General features: G+C 42.7%; 1 protein-coding gene across 1 annotated transcript in view; it reads right to left on the bottom strand.

Annotated features, from left to right (window-relative positions):
* Positions 1-25,799, bottom strand: part of CFAP221 (cilia and flagella associated protein 221) — a 123,180-nt gene extending 97,381 nt beyond the window's left edge. Inside the window, exons 1-6 of the mRNA XM_017891994.1 lie at positions 25,707-25,799; positions 23,937-24,122; positions 21,031-21,131; positions 11,005-11,091; positions 10,757-10,855; positions 8,616-8,716 (exon numbers count right to left, since the gene is read on the bottom strand). Coding sequence (XP_017747483.1) covers positions 8,616-8,716; positions 10,757-10,855; positions 11,005-11,091; positions 21,031-21,131; positions 23,937-24,075 — 527 coding nt within the window. The 5' untranslated portion in view covers positions 24,076-24,122; positions 25,707-25,799. The remainder of the gene's footprint in view (positions 1-8,615; positions 8,717-10,756; positions 10,856-11,004; positions 11,092-21,030; positions 21,132-23,936; positions 24,123-25,706) is intronic.
* Positions 25,800-26,931: the final 1,132 nt, after the last annotated feature.

The following is a 26,931-nucleotide window of genomic DNA, read 5'->3' as shown; positions in this document are numbered from 1 at the left end:
CTTTGGAAGCTTCCTCTCAGGGGTGTACTCCACCCTGTGAGGTGTGGGGTGTCAGACTGCCCCTAGTGGGGGATGTCTCCCAGTTAGGCTACTCAGGGGTCAGGGACCCACTTGAGCAGGCAGTCTGTCCGTTCTCAGATCTCAACCTCCGTGTTGGGAGATCCACTGCTCTCTTCAAAGCTGTCAGACAGAGTCGTTCCCGTCTGCACAGGCCTCTGCTGCTTCCCCTTTTGTTGTTTAGCTGTGCCCTGTCCCCAGAGGTGGAGACTACAGAGACAGGCAGGCTTCCTTGAGCTGCTGTGAGCTCCACCCAGTTCGAGCTTCCCAGGGGCTTTGTTTACCTACTTAAGCCTCAGCAATGGCAGGCGCCCCTCCCCCAGCCTCGCTGCTGCCCTGCAGTTAGTTCACAGACTGCTGTGCTAGCAATGAGGGAGGCTCCGTGGCCGTGAGACCCTCCCGGCCAGGTGTGGGTATAATCTCCGGGTGTGCCTGTTTGCTTAAAGCGCAGTATTGGGGTGGGAATTACCCGATTTTCCAGGTGTTGTGTGTCTCAGTTCCCCTGCCTAGGAAAAGGGATTCCCTTCCCCCTTGTGCTTCCCAGGTGAGGCGATGCCTCGCCCTGCTTCAGCTCTCTCCGGTTGGGCTGCAGCAGCTGACCAGCACCGATTGTCCGGCACTCCCCAGTGAGATGACCCCAGTACCTCAGTTGAAAATGCAGAAATCACCGGTCTTCTGTGATGCTCGCGCTGGGAGTTGGAGACTGGAGCTGTTCCTAATCGGCCATCTTGCTCCGCCTCCTCTACAATACTCTTTAAGATATTGAATTATTACCAATTTTAACCAGCTATAATGGTTAGGATATCTAGTTATAAAGTACAGTTTCAACCTACAGAAGGGAAAGAGAACTGAAAGCCCTCTGTACCCCACAGATGCTGTGTTCGACTTGGAAATGTTGGACAGAAACTGGAATGCAACTTTCTGTTATTTACAGAGGCTGTCAAAGTACGTTTTACCAGATCTTAAGCCACCAGAGTTGTTTATAGGTAGCTGGCAAGTGCCCACATGGAATTTAATCTCAGTAAGGAAAATTTACAACCATCAAATCCAGCCACTGAAAATGCATCTGATGAATATATACCAGCCCACTTCAGGACCTTGGGGAAAATGTGCTGAGGTCTCATCCTACCCTAAGAGAGGCTCTCCCCAGACTGCAAAAGCAGCCCCAAAGTAAGGGGCAACCGCAAAGTAAGAAAGCAGAATTAGTGGTATTAAACACAAATCCTACAACCTCTGACAATTCTGTCCCAATTGATTCTATGTGAAAGGGGAAATAATACCCTTCTGAATTCACATTTTGCTGAATTTATGGTCTCCCATCAGCTTTGTGCTTTCTCATCATGTATGGTACTTCTTTTTTAGCTGTAAAAGTAATAGTTAGGCTGGGTGTGGTGGCTCACGCCTGTAATCCCAGAACTTTAGGAGGCCGAGACAGGTGGATCTCTTGAGCTCAGGAGTTCAAGACCAGCCTGGCCAACATGGTGAAATCCTATCTCCACCAAAAAATACAAAAAGTTAGCCAGGTGTGGTGGTGCATGTCTGTGGTCCAACCTACTCAGGAGGCTGAGGTGGGAGGATTGTTTGAGCCTGGGAGGCAGAGGTTGCAGTGAGCCGAGATCCTGACACTGCACTCTAACCTGGGTGACAGAGTCAAACTCTGTCTCAAAAAAAAAGCTTGGAAAAAAAAGTGGTTGTTGGCCAGGTGCAGTGGCTGGCGCCTTTAATCCCAGTACTCTAGGAGGCCAAGGTGGGTGGATCACCTGAGGTCAGGAATTCGAGACCAGCCTGACCAACATGGTGAAAGCCCGTCTCTACTAAAAACACAAAAATTAGTTGAGTGTGGTGTTGCGCGCCCGTAGTCCCAGCTACTCAGGAGGCTGAGGCAAGAGAATTACTTGAACCCGGGAGACGGAGGTTGAGTGAGCCGAAATTGCACCACTGCACTCCAGCCTGGGCAAGAAGCGTGAAACTCCAGCTCAAAGAAAACAAGGGGGGGTGGTTGTTATACTAATTTAACAGTGTAAGTGCTACTGGAATTTCATACATTGCTGGTGGGAATGTAAATGGTACAGCCACTTTGTGAAACAGTCTGGCAGTCATTCAAAATATTAAACATAGATTTACCATATGACCTAACTATTCCACCTCTAGGTATTTACCAAGAGAAATGAAAATATGTATCCTCATAAAAACAGATACACAAATGTTCATAGCACCATTATTCATAATTGCCCCAAAGTAGAAGCAACCCATATATCTATCAACTGATGAACAGATAAATAAAATGTGTTATATCCATTACACGAAATGTTATTCAGCAATGAAAAAGAATGAAGTAGTGATTTGAGTTGCATAAACTACAAGTTGATGGCCTTTGAAAACATGATTGCTAAGTGAAAGAAATCAGTCACACCAGACCACATGTTGTATGGTTCCATTTATATAAAATGTCCAGAACAGGCAAATTTATAGAGATGGAAAGTAAATTCGGGTTTGGCTGAGGCTGGGAAGTTTGAGGGTGGGATATGGGTAGCTGGTATGGGGTTTTTGGGGGGGTTATAAAAATGTTCTAAACTTGCATGTGGTGACAGTTGCATATACTAAAAAAGAGTGAATCATACATTTTAAATTAGCAAATTTTATAATATGTGAATTATACCTGAATAAGACTTTTTTTGGAAAGTATAAGTGTGTCTTTGTTCATGCTGTGAAATCAGAAAGAGAAATACCCAGTTCTAGCTCTAGTCTTCACATGGGAGAGTGGGAAGACTCAGCTCCATCCCACTAGCCATTCTGTCTCACCTAAGTGGGTGGGGGACAACTAAGAAGTACTTGTGAAGTTCACAGTCCAGAGGCACAGGCTCACTAAAAGACTGAGCCTTAATCACAGGACTGTAGAATACCCTCCTGCTGTGACTTTACCAACACATTACAAAAGTCTTTTTACAGCAGTTCCTTTTACCCAGTACATGATGTCTGGCTATCAAGGAAAAATTACAAGACATACTAAAAGGCACAAAACAGTTTGAAGACACAAAGGAAGCATCAGAACCAGACATGGCAGAAATGCTAAAATTATCAGACAGGGAATTTAAAACAACTATAATTAATATGCTGAGGGCTCTATGGATAAGTAGACAGCACGCAAGAACAAATGGGAAGTGTACGCAGAGAGATGGAAATCCTAAAGAAGAACCAAAAAGAAATTCTAGTGGTCAAAAACATAATAACAGAAATGAAGAATGCCTTTGATAGACTTATTAGCAGATTGGACACAGCTAAGGAAAGAATCTCTGAGTCTGAGGATATATCAATAGAGACTTCTAAAACAGAAAAATAAAGAGGAAAAAAGACTGAAAAACGAAAACAAAAACAGGATATTCAAAACCATGGGACAACTACAAAAGGTATAATATACAGGTAATAGGAATGCCAGATGGAGAAGAAAGGAATAGAAGAAATATTTAAAATAATGACTAATAATTTCCATAAATGAATGTCAGACATCAAACCACAGAGGATAAATGCAAAAGAAAAGAAAAAAAAAAAAAGGCAAAGAATCCTGCACTTAGGCATATTGTCTTCAAACTACAGAGAACCAGAGAGAGAAAAAAATATTGAAAGAAGTCAGAAGGAAAAAAACCTTCCCTACAGAGAAACAAAGATAAGAACTACATCTGACTTATCCTCAGAAACCATGGAAGCAAGAAGAGAGTGGAGTGAAATATTTGAAGTGTTGAGAGAAAAAAACCACCGACTCAGAATTCTGTGCCCTGTGAAATTATCCTTCAAAAGTGAATGGGAAATAAAAACTTTCTCAGACAAAAATGACAAAGGGAATTTGTTGCCAGTGGACCTGCCTTGAAAGAAATGTTAAAAGAAGTTCTTTAGAGAAAATTAATATAATATGGGTCAAAACTTGGACTTACATAAAGAAAGAACAATAATTGCAGCACTATTCACAATAACAAAGACATGGAATCAACCCAAATGCCCATCAGTGATAGATTAGATAAAGATAATGTGGTACATATATACCATGGAATACTATGCAGCCATAAAAAGGAATGAAATAATGTCCTTTGCAGAAACACAGATGGATCTGGAAGCCATTATCCTCGGCAAACTAACACAAGAACACAAAATCAAACACCACATGTTCTCACGTATAAGTGGGAACTGAACAATGAGAACACATGGACACAGGGAGGGGAACAACACACACTGGGGCCTATCGGGAGATGGGGGGCAAGGGGAGGGAGAGCATTAGGAAAAATAGCTAATGCATGCTGGGCTTAATACCTAGGTGGTGGGTTGATAGTACAGCAAACCACCATGGCACACGTTTACCTATGTAACAAACCTGCACATGTATCCCAGAACTTAAAACCTGCACATGTATCCCAGAACTTAAAAATAAAAATAAAGGAAGAACATTGAAGAAGGAGTAAATGAAGGCAAAATTAAAACTTTTAAAAAAAATTTTAATTGATCTAACGGCTAACAGTTTGTTCAGCATAATAACAATAATGATTTCAATTGTGTGTTCTTATGTATATACCTTATATGTACAAATATTCATATATGTGTATATATAATGCTTCTGTATGCTTATATATATAAGTGAAATGAGTGATAGCAATTATACATGAAAGGAGAAGGAGAAATTAGGATTATTTTGCTCTTTTAAGGTACTCAAACTATCTGTGAAGCAGTACAGTGTTATTTGAAAGTGGCTTGGATTAGTCGTAAATACATATTGCAAACTCTAGGGCAACCACTAAAAAAAGTAAACAAAGAAATATAACTGATGTGCTAAAAGAAAAGAGAAAAAATTGAATCATATAAATACACGGTTAAAACCACAGGAAGATAAATAGTGGAAGACAAAAAGAACCAAAGTACAAGGGCAACAAATACAAAACTAACAAATACGGTAGATATTAATAGAACTGTATAATAATCACTGTGAACATCAGTAGTCTAACTGCACCAGTTAAAAGAAATCATCAGAGTAGATCACTATAGACACTTTGGAAGACAATTTGGTAGTTTCTTTTAAAACTAAACATACTTTTACCATACAATCCAATAATCATGTTCTTTGGTATCTACCCAAAGGAACTGAAAACTTACATCCACACAAAAACCTGCACATGGACGTTTAATGCAGTTTTATTCATAATTACCAAAACTTAGAAGCTGTCAAGATGCCATTCAGTAGGTGGATGAATAAATAAACTGTAGTACATCTAGACTATGGAATATTACACAGCACTGAAAAGAAATCAGCTACCACGCCCTAAAAAGGTATGGAGGAACCTTAAATGTATATTTTAAGTGAAAGCATTCAATCAGAAAAGACTAAATACTATATGATTCCAACTATATGACATTCTGAAAACTATGGTGACAGTAAAAAAAAAAAAAAAGTGGTTGCCAGGGGTTGTGGGGGTTGAGGGAGGAATGAATAGGAGAAGCATGGGATTTTTAGAGCAGTGAAAATACTCTGCATGATACTACAATGGTGGACACATGCCACACATTTGTCCAGACCCATAGGCTATACAGCACCAAGAGTGAACCCTAAACTATGGACTTTGGGTGATAATGATCTGTCAATGTAGGTTCATTGATTGTAACAAATATGGCACTTGGGTGGGGGTTGTTGATAAGGAGAAGCTCTGCATGCATGGGGCAGGGAGATACGAGAAATCTCTGTACATTCCTTTCAATTTTGCTTTGAGTGAAACTGCTATAAGAATATAAAGTCTTCAAAAAACTCCAGGCCCTATTATGGTAAGATAATTAGTCATAAAAATGGTTAAGATGGTAAATTTTATGCTACATATATTTTGATACACTACAATAAAAATAAAATCTAAAACTTAGAAGGAAAAAAAAACCACCCTGCAAGCACAGTCAGAGGTCCCATCACTGAAAGGCACCATGACAAGTAGATGGTGAAGCCAAAAGAGGCACTGACCCAGGAGTTGCCTCTGAGTGGGGTGTGCAGGATGGAAAGACCAGTGAGGTAGGGCTCAGCAGCCGCCAGGTAGCTGGGACACGTGCCGAGAGGCAGCACTCAGAGGTGCACATTTCTAGGCCCATAATCCGATGACAAGTTGCCCCTGCGGACAGGAATGGAGCCACGTTGAGGGTGCTCGTGTCGGTAAGGGCTGGGGGGTGCTCATGCCAAGGCAGAGAAGGAGCAAGGCTGGACCGCAGTCGGCACAGAGTAGGATGGCTCGATGGGTGTCACAGGAAACAAAGTGCTGTGATACCAACAAAAATGAGAGTGGCAAGCTTGGAGACCACAGGCGAGATTGGCATTGAAGGTGATAGCTTCTCATGCATCAGAGGCAGTGGCTAGCAGCAAGCCCACCCTTGCAGGGAGGAGTATTTTATCATTGGCAATATTAAGAATTGTCAGTGCATGGTAATATGCAAAAGCTGACTCACTTTTAGTAGACTTGATTGTTTTAAAATGTTCTACAGATGATGATTCCTGGAACACCTCCTCTTCTTTTCTACTTCACACCCTCTTTTTGCTGGCTCCTTTCTAGTCAAATTTCCAAACTCAGCTCAGACATGTTCTCCTCCTGGAAGTGTTGCCTGAGCTCCTCATCCTTCCTGCCCTCAACTCACCTCAATGAAGCCGGGTCATCCCTTCTCAGTATACACTCAATTAGGCATGGAAACTGTCTATTTAGTCATGGTACCAGGTCTTGATCATCTCTGCATCCTCAGAACCTGGCACATGGCAGGCATTCAATAAAGGTTTGTTAACTGACTGAATGAATGAATACTGCATAAAGAACTCATCCAAATGATACCTTCAACCCCACGATAGCCTAGGATTAATAGAAAACACTTTAGCTGAAAGCCTTTTCCAGTAGTCACCCCCTGTCCTGTTACCACACATTTTGGACTGAATGTAGGATAGCACAGTTTGAGTAGTTAAAAGTTGATTACAAGCCATTACATTAAGGGCATGAAGTCTTGGAAGGCTATGCCTGCTGCCTATGTTTGGAAGAAAAGAGTAGCGTGCTTATCTTTTGAAAGATTTTTTTTAAAATATCACATCATTATATACAATAACTCAGTTAAATAAACCGTTTAGCTGAAATTTTCATTCTGGTTACAAATGAAGGGTATTATATACAAAGTAGCTTGGGAACAGCTTCTAGGGAGGTTGGTAGATTTTTGTTTTAAGAACCCAAGGCTGATGTCTGCATTATTAGGCATATTATTTTCACCATTTTTATAAATCATTGTTCTCAACTCATAAGTCTGGCTTATGATCCAAACAAAAAGTAATTTATGGAGGGGAAAAAAGAAGAAAAAAAAGAATTAGTAAACTACAGAGTTAGTTGTTTCCTGCCACTTCAACTTTGATAAAAATTGCTATATTTGCCCACTCAAAGGAAATATCTGTTCTCAAAATTCAAAGAGTGAGTGGACCCTGCAAGGAAGGATTCACCTATTTAAACTCTTGGGGTCCCTGTACAGACCTACTGAGGAGGAGTGAGTGAACACAGGAAGGGTTGGTGAGCGGGAAGAAGGAAGTACTGTGGTGGAGTTCTTGCAGAATTTTTTGGGGAAAATAAATAGAGAATGGAAGAGCATGGGGCTAAGAATGTAAAAGTCACCAAAAATGCAGAAGTCTGATAATTCCCATTGTTAGCAACAATGTAGGAGAAACAGAAATCCTCATACACTGTTGGGATTACAGGTGTGAGCCACCAAGCCCAGCCTATGCCATTTGATGTAAAGGACTAGAGCATCCATGGACCCTGTGGGGGGTCCTGGAACCAATCAATCCTCTATGGACATTGAAGGGCAACTATATATCAATATCTAACAGTTCAATATCCATCTAGGGACAGACAACACTATGCCTGGTAGTAGACATTTAGTATTTACTGAAAGAACAAGACATTCCTTAAGTTATATTGGAATCATTCACCATTTTCCCAAAAAAAGGAGAGTCTGAGCCTTGGCTTCTGTAGTGAAATTCTGTTGTCTTTGCCTTCATCTCAAAAATAGATTGGTTAATGGATGGGTATATGATCCAGGTTGGTCCGATAAGCCTCAGTCCTGGGGTTTTGCTTGAATATCACTGACCTCTCCACCCTCTCCAATCACCCCATCCCCAGGCTAATGTCTGGAGCTCCTGGAGGCTATCTTGCCCCCATGAAGGGGACCTGTTGAGAATGAAGCGCAAGACAGTGGAACTAAGATATGGGGAGAGTCAGGCTCCTGCAACTGGATTTAAATCCCTAGACCCAGAGGCACCTGAAGATCCACCTGGCCTGCACCTTTCCGTTAATTGACCCAATAAATTCCCCTTCTTGCTTATGATCTTTTGACTCATGTTTGGTTTTTGTTTTTGCTTTTTTTCTTGTTTTGTTTTTTGGCCTTTTACAATGACAAGTCCAGTCTATTTCAGGTGGAAGGATGAACTTCCATTAGGAAAAACAAAAGTCTAAGGTTTTGTATGAGTATCTCTTAGTTTTTCACATCCTATACATTTTGTTGACATTTTGGTAACTCACCTTTCACCAAGTAGAACATTTGACAGATTTATAAATGAAGGAAAGTCCAGTGAGTTCGTTACTGGATAGGCATGAATAGGAACAAGCAAAGTGTCATCTCCCTAAAATTAATCAGAAAAAGTCAAGTTTAACATTTTGAAGACTACGACTTTTAGACAAACTTGTAGATGCTTTATTTCTTATCTCGTTTTCTATCATTAAAAAATATTTCCTTAAGCAACTTCGGCACTTAACTACAACATTAGAAATACTGAGTTTTCTTAGCCAAAAACAAAGCGTAGAAAATTTTAAGTCCTCTTTATTGAAATGATGTTCACTATTATCCAAGGACGCTAAAGATAATGACGCCCCAGAGAGATATGAAGACAGTAATCTATCTGCTTCTATTTCAGAAAATTATGAAGAACCACAATCTTTAGTAGCCCAAGAAAAAGAGAACCAGCACAGAGTCATCTGATCCAGACAGCACAGAATAGAAAACAATGCATCGGCAAGAGGGCAGAGAAACCTGCTTCTTGTCTCATAGGACGTGAACCTTCAGAAGGACTGTTAGCCTCTCCAGGCATAGTTTCTTTCTTTGCAAAATGGAGATAATCACATCTTTTCTTACAGGCATTTTTAAGCATTAAAGCAGATGATGGCATTAAAAAGTCAAAAGTACTGCATAAAAGTGAGGTATTATTATTAGCATTATTTGGTAGTAACAGGAAATGTGTCCTGGCATTTTATGCAACGCCTGTTCTAGGGATTCTTCTTCTGTTCAGCGCAGAATATTCCATCTGAAAGCAATATTCTGGTTTTGTTTTTATTTTTATTTTATTTTATTTTATTTTATTTTGAGTGCTGGAGTGCAGTGGTGCGACCTCAGCTCACCGCAACTTCCACCTCCTGGGTTCAAGTGATTCTCCTGCCTCAGCCTCCGGAGTAGCTGGGACTACAGATGCGCACCACCAGGCCTGGCTAATTTTTTGTACTTTTAGTAGAGATGGGGTTTCACCATGTTGGCCAGGCTGGTCTTGAACTTCTGACCTCAGGTGATCCACCTGCCTCAGCCTCCCAAAGTGCAGGGATTACAGGCATGAGCTACTGTGCCCGGACATTTTTATTTTTTTTAATTGAAACTCCAAAAAAATAAAAGTGGTCTACCACATTCTTAAGGAAATGCGCTTCTTGATCTAAAATACTACTGTGGGTATGTCGGGTCTAAGGTTCGTTCCCTCCCCCTGTGGAAATGCATCTCTATCATGATGCTGGGAGTCAGAGGTCTAAGATTCGTTCCCTCCCCCTGTGGAAATGCATCTCTATCATGATGCTGGGAGTCAGAGACAACACTATCAAGTTACAAAAGTTAACTTTGCAAATTTTTATAACTTTTTTGGAAAGAAAAAGTGAAATGCTTTCAAAGCAAGTCACCTTATTGTACAGATAGTAAGAAATAAAAGCATTGCTTAAAAAGAAAAATAGTAGAAACTCATTTGTTACTAATGTATACTCTTCTGTTTTCGTTTTGAAACATCAATAATTTAGTTAACCTAAGGGCTTCTCAAGCTGAAGACTGGGTGTGGACCATAGAGCAAAGGGACGGGCAGAGGGGACAGTGTTAAGAGAAGGAATGACAGCAGCTCTGGCTGGAGGCCAAAGGATGAATTAAGTGACCTAGGAAAGGCTCAGAAGAACTCAAACAGCTCCCACCTCCCGGAACCACCCCCATCCCTGCACCAGGGCTGCCTCTGTGGGCAATCCCAGGCATAGACCAGTGGCTGGTGTTTATAATCATAACTTGGATGGTTGTTAGTTTTTCAACCTAGCATTTAAGGGAGTATGTTAAAGTTATTTGAAAAGGCTTCAGCAACTGCCAGTACCACATGATAGATGTAGCGTTAGGCACAGGGCAGTGGGAAGCCTGCAGCAAACAGCATCTCCTGACTCTGTCCAGGTCCTCTGCAGCCTGACACTTTCCCATCTTGGGCCATGTCACTGGGCAACAAGCCTTGCACACCAGTCACACTGGTGACCCGGGGAACACCCGGTATGGGCCAAGAAAGCTCTCAGTGGTCATTCCACCTCTCTTCCCGCCACCCTTGGGAATGTAAGTTTTAACCCACCATCAAAAAAAAAAAAAGCAATGTTAAGAGACCCACCTTACAGTGAATGCGGATGCAGTCATAATAGTATCGCCACTCATCTGGAGAAAATGTAACGGTGACCGTGAGGGACAAGCCAGGGACCAGGTGGTGTTCCTGGAAGACAGGTAGGCTCTTGTCGGGACAAGCCCCAGACTGCACAGACAGCAGCACCAGGGATGACAATACACCACATACCCACCCTCCACAGGCCTGAGATGCAGACAACCACACCGTGGGAGAACAGGGAAACCAATGACACTTACCTTTCTTACATAATTGATCTCAAAGTATTTGGTTTGCGGGGGTAAAATATGAACACTTGTGTCTTCATTGGAAACATTGACCAGATGCTGTGAGAGAAAAAGAAGTATTCAGAGGAAATACACAACTTTATTTATTTGCATATTCATCTCATTTATGTAGACTTCATCTGTTCCTGAAAGAATTTGAGGAGATATCCTGTATTTTTTAACTTTTTAAAAGATTTGAAATACATCAGACACCATTCGAAGAATAATAAACACAACACACACCATTTCAAGAATTATAAAACATTCCCCTTGTCCCCACTTTCCCCTTAGGAACAATACCAAAGCCTCCCCAACCCCAGCGCGAGACTTAGCATCCTTTAGAGCCCCCTCCCCACAGTCCTGAACATAACTGCAAGTGCTTTTTGTTGAATTCAATTTAGTCCTGTGATTCAATGGAGCTAAGAAGTCAGGCACCAACTCCTACAGGTTCTCTAATTACATGCCACTGGTTTAGGGGCCAGAGGACACTGAAACTATCACAAAGTCAGGAAAAGGAACATGGCTAAGACAGCCTCCAATCCATGCCTGGGCAGATGAAAAGGAAGTCGAGGGTGGGAATTCTCTGAAAGTGACAGGAGAAGGCCATCCCTGTGAGGCAGGATCATCTGGTGGATACGTCAGCTGGGTCTCTGAGGAAAGAGGTGTTTTTCCTTCCTTTGTTTGAAAGAGACGCAAGAACTTTGAAATCTGGGGATCTGGGCTTTGCCTGGGCCAGGGGAAGGTTAAGAGACCTTTGGTTTCTGAAGTCTAGGCCAGAGGCTGGGCCTGTCCCAGGGGCTTGGAAGGCCCATTGCTTGAGGCCTGACTTTCTTCAATGCTCTAAGTAAGACTTTAGACATTCTCTCCTGATGAGGGTACCCTGTGTTTGCCTGTGGTTTTTTTGTTGTTGCTTTTTTATTTTTTTATTTTTGAGATAAGGTCTTTCTGTTGCTCGGGTTACAGTGTAGTGGCACAATCATAGCTCACTGAAGCCTTGGACTCCTGGGTTCAAGCAAACCTCCTGCCTTTGCTCCTGAGTAGCTGGGATTATAGGCATGCGCCATCATGCCCAGCTAAGTTTTAGTTTTTGTAGAGATGGGGTCTCACCATGTTATCCAGGCTGGTCTTGAACTCCTGGGCTCAAGGATCTTCTCACACTGGCCTCTGAAAGTGCTGGGATTACAGGTATAAGCCACTGTGTCTGGTCATGCATGTGTTTAAAACGTTCTTATTTGTTACATGCAAACATTCTTAAAGCACTACAATTTTTGTGACCCTGTTTTGGTGTATCTTCCTTTTCTTACAAAACTTGTTAAAAGCCCAAACAAAAAGTTTCCCAGGCCTCTCTTGGCCTCCAAGGGGCCCTGCACATGGGCAGTCTTGGTGAAGGGATGAGTTCCCAGGGGCCAGACCCATGAGAGCAGCTCTTGTGAGAGAGGCTGGGAGGAGAGGTGTGCTGAGTCCATCACACTCAGAGTCCTGGGGTGACAGGACCCGCCTGAGGATGGAGAGGGGCCACTCAGCCCCAGGCCTGGAACCTTAACAAAGAGCTCTGTCTCCACGCTTCTCACTGGGGGAGGGCTGTGAAGTTCTCAAGCTGGAGTCCAGGAAGAACTGGAAGCAGAAGTGGTTCTGTCATCTGTTATTACTTAAAAATAATTCAGTAAGAACACTGCAACAAACAAGGGTGTATAAACTGGTTTTAATATGTACCCTGGGAGTGGTTAAGCTCAGAGGAAATGAGCAATCTGCACTCTAGGAGGGCTTTTTTTTTTTTTTTTTTGAGATGGAGTCTTGCTCTGTTGTGCAGGCTGCAGTGCAGTGGCGCGATCTCGGCTCGCTGAAGTCTCTGCCTCCCGGGTTCAAGTGATTCTCCTGCCTCAGCCTCCTGAGTAGCTGGGATTACAGGTGCACACCACCAGGTCCGGCTAATTTTTGTATTTTTAGTAGAGACAGACGGGGTTTCACCATGTTGGTCAGGCTGGTCTCGAACTCCTGACATCACGATCCACCTGCCTCAGACTCCCAAAGTGCTGGGATTACAGGTATGAGCCACCGCGACCGGCCTCTAGGAGTGCTTTGTGAGCACCGAAGGATCCTAACCCAGCATCTACACTCCAGAGGCAGCCCCCAGAGTGTTTAAATTATGCCACCTAAGTTCATTCTGGAGAGTCTTCTATATTAGCAGAAAGGATACTCAGAATCTATGGATTAACTAGAAATATTATCCAGGCATTTCCACTCTCCAACAAAAGGGGTATGAGAATCTGGTGAGCGCAAAAGACCAATATCCTTTAGAATGACATTCAAGGGCCCCGGACTCCCTCCCAGGCCCCATGTTCTGTACTTTACTAAAGTATTCGGTCAGCCAGTTGTCACATCTGCTGCCATCAAAGCCTCCCCACCAGGAGCTATAGCTGGGACTTTGTGAGACTACAAACACAATGATCTTTCTGCCTGCTTGCTAGTAAGTGTTCATATGTGTTGCAGAGTGTCTTCTGAGACCTGTTCGCTGCAGCAGACCACCGGTAGCAAGGCTGCTGAGGAGTGGACCTATGACTCCCACATGCTGTCAGGGTCAGACTCTCAATATCTGCCTGACAATTAGCAATAAGCTCACTGGCTTAGGTCAGTTTCCAACAAGCAACAATATGGGCAGAAGACCAGAACAGAGATCTGTCCTCCAAGCTGCTGGGTTGGCTCCATTTTTCCAGTATTCCTGAATGGTCCCAAGGAAGATAGGAACCTAAACTCCCAAGACTGGAGATCCAGCCAGCACCTATGGACAAATAAAGAGACCTTACCTTTCCTCCAACCTGAGTGTGTCAGAGCAAATCCAAATCTAACCACTACCCATTTGAACATGAAGGGGGCATGCTAGAATTCATGACATAATATCTATATTGTCAAGTGAACAAAAAATTTGCAATAGGAGGGTCAGGCATAGTGGCTCACACCTGTAATCCCAGCACCCTGGGAGGTCAAGGCAAGTGGATCACCTGAGGTCAGGAGTTTTGAGACCAGTCTGGCCAACATGGTGAAACCCCATAATACAAAAATTAGCTGGGCGTGGTGGTGGGAGCCTGTAATCCCAGCTACTAGGGAGGCTGAGGCAGGAGAATCGCTTGAACCCAGGAGGCGGAGGTTTCAGTGAACCGAGATCACGCCATTGCATTCCAGGCTGGACGACAAGAGCGAAACTCTGTCTCAAAAAAAAAAAAAAAAAAAAAACAGAAAAAGAAAAAAATTAGCAATAAGAAAATACTAGATGATTTTCTTAAAGAATAACATAGATTCAATTTGTGATAGTAAAAGATACATTATTTGACTATAGTTTCCCATGTCCACCTTTAAAAGATTCTTGATCTGGAATTGTACATTTGGATCAACAGAGAAATAAGAAACAACAAACTCAAACAAAAATATAGATATTTAGTTAATAAGAGCTCAGAAACAGGAAGAAAATGTTCAGCTTCTGTTTGAGATCTGAAGTGAACGGAGACTAGTGGAGAATGAAGGCCTGGGTAGCTGGGTGCAGTGGCTCACGCCTGTAATCCCAGCTACTCAGGAGGCAGAGGTGGGAGGATCACTTGAGCCCAGGAGTTTGAGGCTGCAGTGAGCTGTGATCCACATGGCAGATGGCAGAGAAGGCAGTCAGCAGACACAGTGATGGTGCGGGCAGGGATATTTCCACCAAATAATGCCTAAGACAATTTCAGGGGACATTGTGCCAATGAGCTTTTTCAATGAACTTAAAACAACAACAAAACATGACAAATTATAGCAAAAAATGAACAGCTTATTCTCTACGCTTTAGTAAACAAAGTCAACATCCAAAAGACTGACTTCCAAAACAGGAAGATTTTATTAATTTTGCAGTTCTCAATTTTTGGTTGCAAGTACTCATTGCTTCCAATAATCATCCATGTTCTTTGTCCTATTAAAGATTTGTCTGAGCCCAGGAAGACTGCAGAGGCCATTTTGTGCAACGTCCTTATTTCATGAAGACACAGTGACCTGGAACTGTCCATGCCACAGGGTGAGTGGAAGACCTGGGCCTAGAACCCGGTCTCCAGCTCTGGGCTCGGGCTCTTTCCACTACATCCTACTGTCTGATGGCTCAGCGCATCTCAGTGCCCAGCCTGCATTTCCTATCTTTCTTTTTATACTTTATCAGCAGATCAGCTTTATTTTTAGATCATTATAAATAATATCCCTTCAGAGATAAAATGCCAGTCCTGCCTTTCCATTTATAACTAAAACTGGGGAAAATAATTATCATTCGAAGGAAAAACAAACCTTGGGAAAACGAATCAAGTGCTTAGAAAGTGTATGTTAAATTAATACAAATAGTTTATTTGAAAACATAACAAAACACAAGCAACCCAACGTTACCCTTAGGCAAGATAAAATTGCCTAAAATCCTACCCTGTGTTTCAGTTTTGGGTCAGTAGACCTCCCAGTCCCTCTGGGATCTCTGTTCCCCTGGGAGCTGACCTTCTGCTGGCCCAGGGGTCCCCGTTTCCTTGGTGCTGTCTCCGCAGGGCACCATATTTACTCCGAAGTGAAATTCAGCCCCTTCTAGAGTTTTTCAGAACTGCTTCCCACTCCACAAAACCCCACAAAAACCATCAACCACACATCAAGTGTGGTTTAACAGCTGTTACTCAGGAATTTCCTCAAGAGGGCTCCCAGCTCTCTTCACCCCCAATCCCATGCTGCCTCAGGCTCCCTTCTGCGTCTCCTCAGAAGAGTCTATTCTCCTCCTTCTAGAGGGAACGGCAGAACCTGCCCTCCAGTGAAGTCTTGGCTTGGAGTGGGTCAGGGCTAACCTTCAAACACAACACTTCAGCCTGCAAGTTGTAAGCTCAGTGGCACAGCTTCTCAAAGAGGGTTCATACTTAACATGAGGGATCTGGGGACAAAATTCAAGCAGCCTTATAAGTTCTTTAAAGTGTTTTATTTTAAAATGCATCTTTGTCATGCATTTGCTCTAATATTTTGCTCTCTATTGCATTTCTCCAAAATGTAAGAGTGAAATTGATGCTCTAGAAAAATGTGCTATGTTTATACTGTGGCTTCAATTCTCCCATCCCCACACTCTGAGCAGCCACTGGGATTCATGGCCCTGATTTTGAGATGCAAGATCTTGGGGGTGTCTAAGGCTGTAATAGAACAGGTCTCTAATGTAAAGTAATATAAAAACAAATATTATTATTTGACAAAGCCAGAAGAAACTGTTCATTTATTTAAGATAAGACTTTTTAGGCTAACAAGTTTGTTTTGGGCTGGCAACAGCAACACTGGTTGTCTTGAAGGAAAAGTGATGGATTATTTACTTAATAATTTCCAGGACCAAATCACTCCACAAAGGTAAAAACAAATTTAAGGGGTCTTGGCTTTGAGAAAACCAGGGACCATTATTTCAAATTTTAAAGTAAATGGAAACACTGATCTCAATATGAATGCGAGCAAAATGTTTCAGATCCTTCAGCCAGAGCTGGATTGATCTGAAATGTTAATGAACAATTTATTTGTGGTTTTAAATACACATTCAGTCATTGCATTCTTGGGCAATTTGCATAGTTTGCTGTAGCAAAACCAAGATAAAAGCAGTTGTTGGATTTTCCACCTTGTTTGGCAAGAATTTCAAGGCAATTGCCTTAAGCTTCCGCTTCAATTTGCCAGTGGAAACTGGGGGCTGGCTCTTCCAAGATTTCCGAGAATGTCATTAAGATGAAATCACTTGACTTTTATCTATTTCTGTTTGATGTCATGTCTGATAGAAGCAATATGACCACCTAGACTTTATATTGTGTTTCCTTGGAATTAGTGAGCCTCTGCCATTCTTCTAATAACCTCACAACTCTTATAATAAAGTGAGTTCCACATCCTTCACTCCCAAGTGCTTGTTGGGTGCCTTCACTCAGGCACTGCACGAGGTGCCAGGGAAGCAGCAATATGAAAGACAGACATGGCCTCCATTCTGCAGCAGAGTGAAGCCGAGCTGAGGCCTCATGCCTTTTTCAATAACTAAACCACACTCCCTTGCTCCCCACGAATTCTAAGTGGGGATGAAATCATCCACAAAGGAAGGAAGTCAAAATTGATTCTTGGGAGGACAAAGGAATCTTAGACATTGTGATGGGTGCAGTCTTCCAAAGCTCAATCCTACCTGACAAAATCTTATTCCTTAGTATTTAGTTTCTCTCATTCATGTTTTCCTAGGGGATGCTAATGAAAGAAAAGAACCACATCATCCTCTAAAATTCCACTAAGTTGATCTTCCTCAAATGCATCATAACCCTGCTCAAAAATACTTCCTTAACTTCCTGCTGCTTTCTGAATCACATGCACACTCCTTACGTCGATATTCTTGTCCCAACCCACATGTCCCACCTTCTCCATTACCCACTCCAAAGCCCTACCATCCAGGCAAACCAGCCTCCAAATAGGCCATTTGTTGGCTCAACTCGAGCCCCTGCATGTCTTCCTCTGGGCCCCGAATGCCTTCTCCCCACTTCCTACTTAGCTTTTGGGCTATTCCCAATGGCCTCTCCTCCACATGCCTCTAACACCCTCCTACAGAGGTGAAATGGTGTCTTTTCTCTACAGAACATTTTCTTCTGACTTCCTCATGCCACCTTGCTTGCCTAGTCTCATGTTTGAGCTATTTGGTGGTTTTGAAACACTTTCTGCTACTTGGAAAACTCCTTGATTTTATTCACCTTAGCATTTCCCATAATGCTTTAACACTTTGTTTGGCGTGTAATGGGGACTCTCACCAACTCTGCGTGGAATTAAACAGAAGAAAACCCTTAACTCTATTAGAAACAAGGTAACATCAATGAGACAGTACAGCTTTGTTAGAGAGAACAAAGTAATATGCAAAAAAAGAGAACAATTAAAGAAATAAATAGTAAAGTGTACGATAATATGATTAAAATTATGAGGAGGCTAAAATAATTTTAAGTTTAGTAACACTATTGGAATCACTAACATTATAGTAAGCAAAAAAAAAAAAAAAAAGAGGCCAGTTTTAAAAGCTATGTTGTGACCCAAAAGTGTTATGTTGTTAATTTTTTTGATATAGCAACTTTTTAACTTACCAGTTCATTATTAACTCTAATAGTTGCCATCATTTAAAAAATGTCAATATTTCTTGAAACTACAGGACTCTTAGCAAGCTAATTATGCCTATGTAATTCTGAGGAAAGTCTATTTTAAGGAAGGTGAGCCATCATCTTCCGAACCCACACAGGTGGAAAATATCCTAAGGCTAGTGACAAAAATTATAAAACATTTATCATAAAAAAGAATTGTGACTTAATATTCTTAAGGTTGCAACATTCCCCAAATTGATCTACAGATTCAATGCAATTCCCACCAAAATCCCAAAAGAATTCTTGCAGAAATTGAAAAGCTGATCCTAAAATTCATTTGGAATTACAAGGAACCCAGAATAACCAACATGGTCTTGAAAAAGAACAAAACTGGAGGACTCACACTACCTGACTTCAGAATTTACCATAAGCTACAGTAATGAAGTGTGATACTTCCATAAGTGCAGGCGTATAGATCAATGGAGTATAACCGAGGGTTCAGAAATAAACCCTTATATTTACAGTAAATTGATTTTCAGAAAGAGAGCCAAGACCATTCAATAGGGGAAAGAATAGTCCTTTCAACAAATAATGGTAGAACATGCAAAAGATTGAAGTTGAACCCTTACCTCACACAATACATAAAAATTAACTCAAAATAAACCATAGGTCTAAATACGAAAGCTAAAACTATAAAACTCTTAGAAGAAAACACAGGAGTAAGTCTTAACGACTTTATTAGTTGTTTGTTTAATACCCTAAATTTGTGGTATGGCAGCCACAGGAAGCTAACAAACCATATAACCCAACAATGCTCCTCCTATGTATATCTCCAAGAGAATGCTAAATATGTGCACAAAAGCAAGCCCATGAATGTTCATAGCAGCATCATTCATGATAGCCCCAACGTGGAAACAACCCAACATCCATCAGCTGATGAGTGGATAAACCAAATGTGATCTATCCACACAATGGAATGCTGTTCAGTCATAAAAGGGGATGAAGTACTGCTACATGCTATGACTTGGATAAGCCTGGAAAACACTATGCTGAGTGAAAGAAGTCAGTCACAAGAGACCATGTATTGTATGATTGCATTCACAAGAAATGTCCAGGAAGAGGCAAATCTATAGACAGAAACTGGATGAGTGATTGCCTAGGGTGGGAGTGGGATGGGAATAGGGGATGAGGAGGGACTGAAAGTGGGTGTGGGGTTTCTGCTTCGAGTGATAAAAATATTCTCAATTTAGATTGTGGCAATGGTTGCACAACTCTGAGAATATACTAAAAATTATTGAATTGTATATATACTGTAAATGGGTAAATTTATGATGATAAATGATCACTCAATAAAGCAGTAAGAAAAGAAAGAAAGGATAAGGAGCAAGTAATAAAATTTTATCTTAGCCTTTGGCATATATTTCATTTATAAACAATGAGTAATTATGAATCATAATTATTTTAGATCTATCATAGACAGCAACCCTTATAACCAGCATCAGTAGGCTTCAAAATGAATCATTAACTTTGGTCTTTGATGCTGTGCTGTAAGAAATGTGACCTTGGAGGTTGATGGGTGAAGTTCCTAATAACAGGTTCAAATCCTAGCCCTTTTCCTAAGAGGAAATACTTGGCACCTAACAGGTTCCCCTCCTCACCCATTCTCGCTACTCACTTCATTGTATAAGGATTCATGGAAACTGTGTTCTCCTCTGTTCTTTGGGGTCTTCCTGAGAGAAATTTCCTTCCCGATAACTTTACTATTTGTCAGTTTCCTCCAGTATTTTGCCTCACTCTGAACAATTGAACGTGATAATTAGAACTTTCTTAAAATGATCTACCTTAAGACACGGCTTCTAAGAATGTTGTACATCTAAAAGTGGAGTCTTGTGCTGGCTGGAGACAGGGCCAGAGGAGGGCCATCAGACACAAAGGCAGAGTCTCAGAGGGCACATGTAAAAAGCGCCCACCTCCGCCCCTCCCCAACAATACATGGGGACAGTTTGGCCTGGATCTACGGCCGAATTGGAGTAGTTCTGAGAAGTCCTGCCAGGCATGACTAGGGGATCATGGTGAAGTCACTGAGGTTGTTCAGGTCCATTTGTGCACAGGATGCTTAGGTGGGCCCCTGAAGTAAGGCAGAGCCCACCCCAGTCAACATCCAGGTCAGTGAAGGGGACCCAGAAAGGGCTGGGCCTCAGTGTGGCTCTGTGCTAAGCTGCAGTTGCTATAGGCTTTGGCTCCTTTGCAGTCCAGCCCTTCAGCTGTCTCTTCAGGAGCCTGTTCAGTGGGGCTGACCCCTGCCTCCCTGGACCTAGACAAATTCTCTCTGGCCAGAGTGACTGATTAGGCATGGGCATCTGACCCAAGCAGGTAAAAGGAAGCCCTGGTTGGAGCTTCGTAGGAAAGGGACACCCCTCTTCCTGGTGCTACAGGCCTGGAGCAAGAGTGATGTGGAGAAAGGCAGCCCAGGAGCTAAATTCTGCCTCTGACACTTAGCAGCTTTGTGTCTTTGAATAAATTATTTAACCTTTAGGAATCTCTGTTTCCTCACCTATATATATAATGAGAAGAATAATGTAGCCTCCACAGAGCTAGCATAAGGATTAAATTAAATCATGTAAATCACGAAGCACAGCACCTGGCCCCTAAGAGTCACTCAGCAATGACACATATTTGGAAAGAGTGCAAGGGGAGCCTTTGGCAGGAGGAAAGTAACTTGTCCAAGACACTGATGCAACCTTAAAGTTTCTCATCATAGAACTACCTTTCTGGCCCAATTTACACTTGCACTACGGCTGATTATGCTGTCCTTTAGATAAATGAATAATATAAATTCAGAACATTTGTGTCACTTCATTATGATAATTAATTATCCCATTTAAAAAGTACCTACCAGAATCTGTTGGTGCTGTTTTTCTACTTGATAGCCTCCAAAATGTATTATGCCAGGTCTGGCCTGTATGACCTTATTATTCACAAGCTTTGCATAAACCTCTATAAAAACAATGTAGATAAGCACATCATGAGACATCAAAGAAAATATTAAAGTTGATCCTTATTAACATAGCTTTCTTTAATTTAGGGCATTTTAAGCATATGAAAGTTGTAGACATTGGATCCAGCTGTCAACAAGATTAATTATCTGTTCTAAATAAACTGAACTCCTTCTCCCTCTCTATTTTTAAACATCAGTTGGGAGATACTATCATTACAATACAAATTCAGGCAGATTGTTACCTAGTGAAAGAATTTGCTCTTCACACATTTTGTACATGTCTTTGTCATAAAACACCAGCTCATAAAGAGCACATGGCCTGTCTTTGCTCTGCCTAGCACTGAGATTACTTATTACGTAATGAATACCCAGCTCAAAGGATTCAAATACCACACACTTAATTTTATTACTATGTATTTAACTTTTATTTGATTTCCTCTGATTAGAATTACAATGTGATGTAGAGTAATATTAAAACTTAAAGCTCTGAAAAGTTAGCACTCGGAATGGTAAGTCTCAAACTGCTTTTGGTGTCATGTGAATGTCCCTTTTAAATGGCTGAGCTCACAGAAGTGTTCAGGTCTACAAAAATTTTCCCAGCTCTTTAGGCAGCAGCAAACGTGTGGAGAAGGTACTGAGAACCCACTCTATGTATGTGCTTTGTGCCAGGCAGTGGTATGCATACATTTGTTTATAATCCTCACCCCAGCCCTTTGAGGTAGGTATTATTTCTACTTTACAGATGAAGGAGGTAAGACTTAACAAGGTTAAGAAACTTGCCTACAGCTGGTAATCAAAAATCAAAGCTAGGCATGGTGGCTCACACCTGTAATCCCAGCATTTTGGGAGGCTGAGACAGGAAGAGTGCTTGAGCCCAGGAGTTTGGGACCAGCCTGGGCAACACAGTGAGACCATCTCTCTACAGAAAATTTTAAAATTAGCTGGGTGTGGTAGTGTGCGCTTGTGATCCCAGCTACATGGGAGGCTGAGGTGCGAGGATCACTTGAGCCCAGAAGATCGAGGCTGCAGTGAGCTGTGATTGTACCATTGCTCTCCAGCCTGGACAATAAAACAACACTCTGTCTCAAAAGAACATAAAACAAACAAACAAACAAACCAAAAATCAAGCCCAGGTCTGTCGGATTCCAACCAGTAATCTGCCTTCCTCATGAATGTACCGTCCACCTTCTTACAAATAATAGCATTTGACTTTGACTGCATCCAAATCTTGTGAAGCACAGACACCCTCACCCCATCCCTTTGATCATCATAATTCTAGGGTACATCTGAAGTGGGTGTGAAATATTTGGTGTTTTTTTTTCTTCTCACCAGGTGAGCTGTCACTGTCATCCACTTGGGTCAAACTGAACAGCTAGAATGGGTTGAGGCTGGTGTGGTAGGGGAACTGATGATCTCCGTAGGTTATTATTTGGTCATTTTTAAGCACTGAAATTACCATATTCTGTAATTTTTAAAATTTATTTATTTTTATTTATTGATTATCTTTTTTTGAGAGGGAGGGAGTCTCACTCTGTCACCCAGACTGGAGGGCAGTGGAGCGATCTTGGCTCACTGCAACCTCTGCCTCCTGGGTTCAAGTGACTGTCCTGCCTCAGCCTCCCAAGTAGCTGAGATCACAGGTGCCTGCCACCACACCCAGCTAATTTTTGTATTTTAGTAGAGTTGGGGTTTCACCATGTTGTTCAGGTTGGTCTCAAACTCCTAACCTCAAATAATCCGACCACCTTGGCCTCCCAAAGTGCTGGGATTACAGGAGTGAGCCACCGCACCCAGCCTATTCTATAATGTTTTTAATGTTGAAAAATTTTATTTTAGAGCCACAAAGTAGATATAAAACTGGCATTTTTCTTCTAATGCCTAGAAATGGTCAAGTATATCAATTTTCACTTGACAAGTTCTACAGTGACAACAGAACCATATCCAAATACAGTATTATGTCCCCACATTTGACATGGGCTTTGAAAGATGAGTGGTGGGTAACCAAGCATGTTAAGAGCTAGACCCAGGGCTCTGGTGGCTGAACGCCAGCTCTCTACTTACTAGGTATGCCATGTTGGGGAAATCATGTGGTCTCTTTGAGTTTCACCTTCTCCAAGAGTAAAATGTAAAGAGATCCTACCTCATGATGTATTGTTGTGTGGATTGAATGGAAAGAATATAGGCAAAATGATTATCCTTTTCCGTAATCGCTATAGGATTTCTCAGGCTTTCCAGGCTACAGGATATGCACATGAAAAGGCAAAAAGGTCTAAAATGCATGTGGTCTGAAGGGCAGGAAGGAACCTCATGTAGCCAGAGCTAGAAATGAGTGGGGCATGGCGATGGGGATGGTGCTGGGTGGACAGGTTCAGATTAGACAGTGAAGGGGGCCAAGCAAAGGAATTCTGACTTTATTCTGTATGCAAAGGGGGACTGTTGGGAGTTTGAGCAGATTAGGGATAAGAGCCAGCCAGTTTTTTAGAAAGCAAACTGACAGGAGGAGAATGTGGTGGGGGAGGAGTCCCAGTGGCCCACTGAACGTGAGACGCAAGATAGGGGGAGCAGATAGGAAAGACATTAGAAGAAGTGGAAGCAACAGAACTTGATTAATTTACAGACTCCACAAAAATCTATCAGTTAAGCAGATGGATATAAAAGAATGACTGTTCTTAGTAATAAAAATTCATATAAGCCTATAAAATGATATAGATAAATCTGCACTAAAAATCCCATTGTGCTTTCTGGACTTTGGCTCGCCTGTGAAGATGTGAGTTGTAAAGCAAATCTGTCTTCTAGCCACTTACTTGATTCCAGGAGGTGATTAGGTACTTCTTTTCTTTTCTTCGGCTCCTCCACTAGGTCCTTCAAGAGCTGGGGCGATGCATTATTAAAGGGTTCTTTAGCATTCTTTAGTCCTCTGCTGGAGGTTTTCACCACTGCCATTTTCTCATGAAAAATGGAGTCTTCTTTTTAGAGCCAAAGGTCATGTCCTGGGGAGGAAAGAGCAGCAGTATAATCATCCATGAGAAACCATGCACATTTTTTTCTCTTTCTTTGATAAATGTACCTCGTCTCTGTGTGGTTTACTGTGGTTCATGCCCTCCCTGGCTCTCCTCTCTGCGGGCCATTCCATTCCCACACATGGCTGTCCCATTAATCTTCTTACATAACCCATTGCAACCCAATGTCATGCCATTGCTCCAAACCCTTCCGTGGTCCTTGATTCTCCCCAGGAGCTTTTCTTGAAATGTACTTCTGAGATGCTTCTTGAGCTCATTGCAGGAGCCCGAGAAGGGAAAAATAAAGGCTCTCGGCCAAATAAATTTGGAAAATATTGATGTAGACAGTTAAATAAGACTTTTCTTTCAGAGATTTCTCCAAATGAGTTTCTTAGAGTATGTGACTATGGAAGTCTTTAACACTTGAAGGCACTGTTTACAGGACACTGGCATTTCAGAGTTACCCTCCTCCATCCCTCTGCTAACAGGGTGATGAGGAGGGGGGTGATGAGGAGGGAGTGAGGAGGAGGGGGTGAGGAGGAGGGGGTGAGGAGGAGGGGGTGAAACCTACGGCCAGCCAGGTGCCAGACATGGGTGCATTCCAGCTCTGTGGATCTCAGTTCATGGCAAACCCTGTGTCCGACTTGCCTTCCCTTATCACACTCATTTTAAGTTCCATTTTCTTCATGAAGTTCACAGTGATCCCAACACACTTTAACATTCTTTAGCAATCACTGCTTCTACTACTAATTTGGTGTTAATAATTTATAGCCCTTTAAGAACATTTTACAAATCTCACATTCCTTTATATATTCCACAACTAAATCTCTTAACTTGGGGCCCTTGTGCAAGCCATGGAGCTGGCCGGTGAAGCCTCTGGGATGGAATGTTAAATAGTGTGGATCTTTATGTGTTTTTTTGGTTTTGTTTTTTCTGGAGAAGACTCATAGCTTCAGACTCCCGAGACGGACAGCATCAAGGGACACGCAGTGAATCTATGGAAGGAGGCGCTTAACAATCATTTTCAGAAAGAAGTTCTCCCCTTCCCTCGCACCACCTCTCATAGCATCACTGACGGCTGCATGGCCCTCTTCTCACCTGCTTCCCTTCCCTCCAGCCCTTCAACGCCCGCCCTAGACTCACCCTGCAGCCCGTCTCCTCCTGTAGCCTCACATCCCCTGTGCTTCAGGCAGGCCCAGAAGCCAGGCAGTCTCCACGCCGCCCACACGCCGGCTAGCCCACCGCCCCGGTAGGCCTGGCTCCGGGGGTCTCACCGCCGCACCCCCGTCCCCTCGCCCCATCCTCTTCCGGGCAGGCCCTCTCACCCCCGCCAAGTACCTCCTCCCCTCCGCGACCTTTCATTCCACTCCTGCTAAGGGTCAGGGTCGCCCCAGGCCCGTGCACCGCCCCGCTGCCATCCTCCTGTCACCCTCTGGGCCCGACCTCTCCTCGGACCCAAGCTACGGCCGACTTGCGGCTGGACACCGCCTGGGGCTCGGTCGCCTCAGCAGCTAGGCTGCGGCGCCCCAGCGGCTGACCCCGGGCTACCCCGGCCCCAGGTCCCAGGCCGCTTACCCTGGAGGTGGTTCCCGGGCCGGATTCTGCAGGCGCCGGCGCACGCTCGGAGCGTCGCCATGACGACGCGGACGCGCTCCCAGGGCTGGCGGCCGGGCGCGACCAAACGCCCCAGGGCGGGGGAGCTGGGCGGCTGCGGGCCAGCACCAGAGGCGGCGGGTGACTCCTGGGAGCTCGCAGCAGTTTGCAGGGCCTGGCCAAGAACTGACAGCGCGACTTGTGGCATGGGATGCGAATGGATTTCCGAGGGGGACGTGAGAAAGTTGGAAACACCACGCACTGGAACCCTGCAAGAGCGGAGCGCGGGAGAGAAGCCGGACGGGGCGGAGCCGCCGGAGCCAGTGGGCGGGGCTTCACCTGACAGGGATCACTCTTGACGCCCACTTTCTTGTAGTTTGTTTTACATTTTCTGTTACGGTAAATTTCAAACATACACAAAGGCAGACCGACTGGTAAAATAGACCTTCAACACCCAGCTGCAACGATGATCAAACCCTAGCCAATCCTGTTTCATCCGTATCTTTCCCTGACTCCTAGTATTATTTTGAAGAAAATCCCAGATATCATTTCATCAATAAATATTTCAAAATATACCTGCAAAAGATAAGCGTTCTTTAAAAAAACATAACCACAATGTCTTAGAAATTATAATTTATTAACATCTTCAAATTATCTCATGCCATATTTATTTTTAGAGTTTGAATCAGAATTCAAATACATTTTACACATTGGAATAGATTGATGTGTCTTTTAGGTCTCTTTTCATCAACAGATTCCTCTTTCATCTCTTTTTTAGTTGTTGCAATTCATTCATTGAAGAAACTGTTTCTGTCCTTGATACTGATATTTAAGAGTTCAAATACAATTTGTATATTGAAATAGATTGACGTGTCTTTTAGGTCTCTTTTCATCAAGATTCCTCTTGCATCTCTTTTTTTTAGTTGTTGCAATTTATTCATTGAAGAAACTGTTTCTGTCCTTGATACTGATATTTAGGGGTTGTAAAAATTAAACCGCGCCCGCTCCTCTGACCTCCTGCCCTGTCCATTCCACCCGCTCATCCATGAACATTATTTTTTTCAAAGACAACTCAAGCTTCTCTTTTCCCAGGAATTGTCCTTGTCTCACTCCCTGCTTGTACGGCTTTGATACTTGCTTGATGTTATTTATGGCTTCATGTTGATGAGAGGGTATAGTAAGAGTCCAGTGAGGGTACCTGTCTTGC

This window comes from Rhinopithecus bieti, unplaced genomic scaffold (genome assembly GCF_001698545.2).
Source record: "Rhinopithecus bieti isolate Rb0 unplaced genomic scaffold, ASM169854v2 scaffold_19969, whole genome shotgun sequence".
NCBI classification, from domain to species: domain Eukaryota; kingdom Metazoa; phylum Chordata; class Mammalia; order Primates; family Cercopithecidae; genus Rhinopithecus; species Rhinopithecus bieti.
Note: the sequence above shows the minus strand (reverse complement) of the source record. Positions and strands in the feature narration are given on the sequence as shown.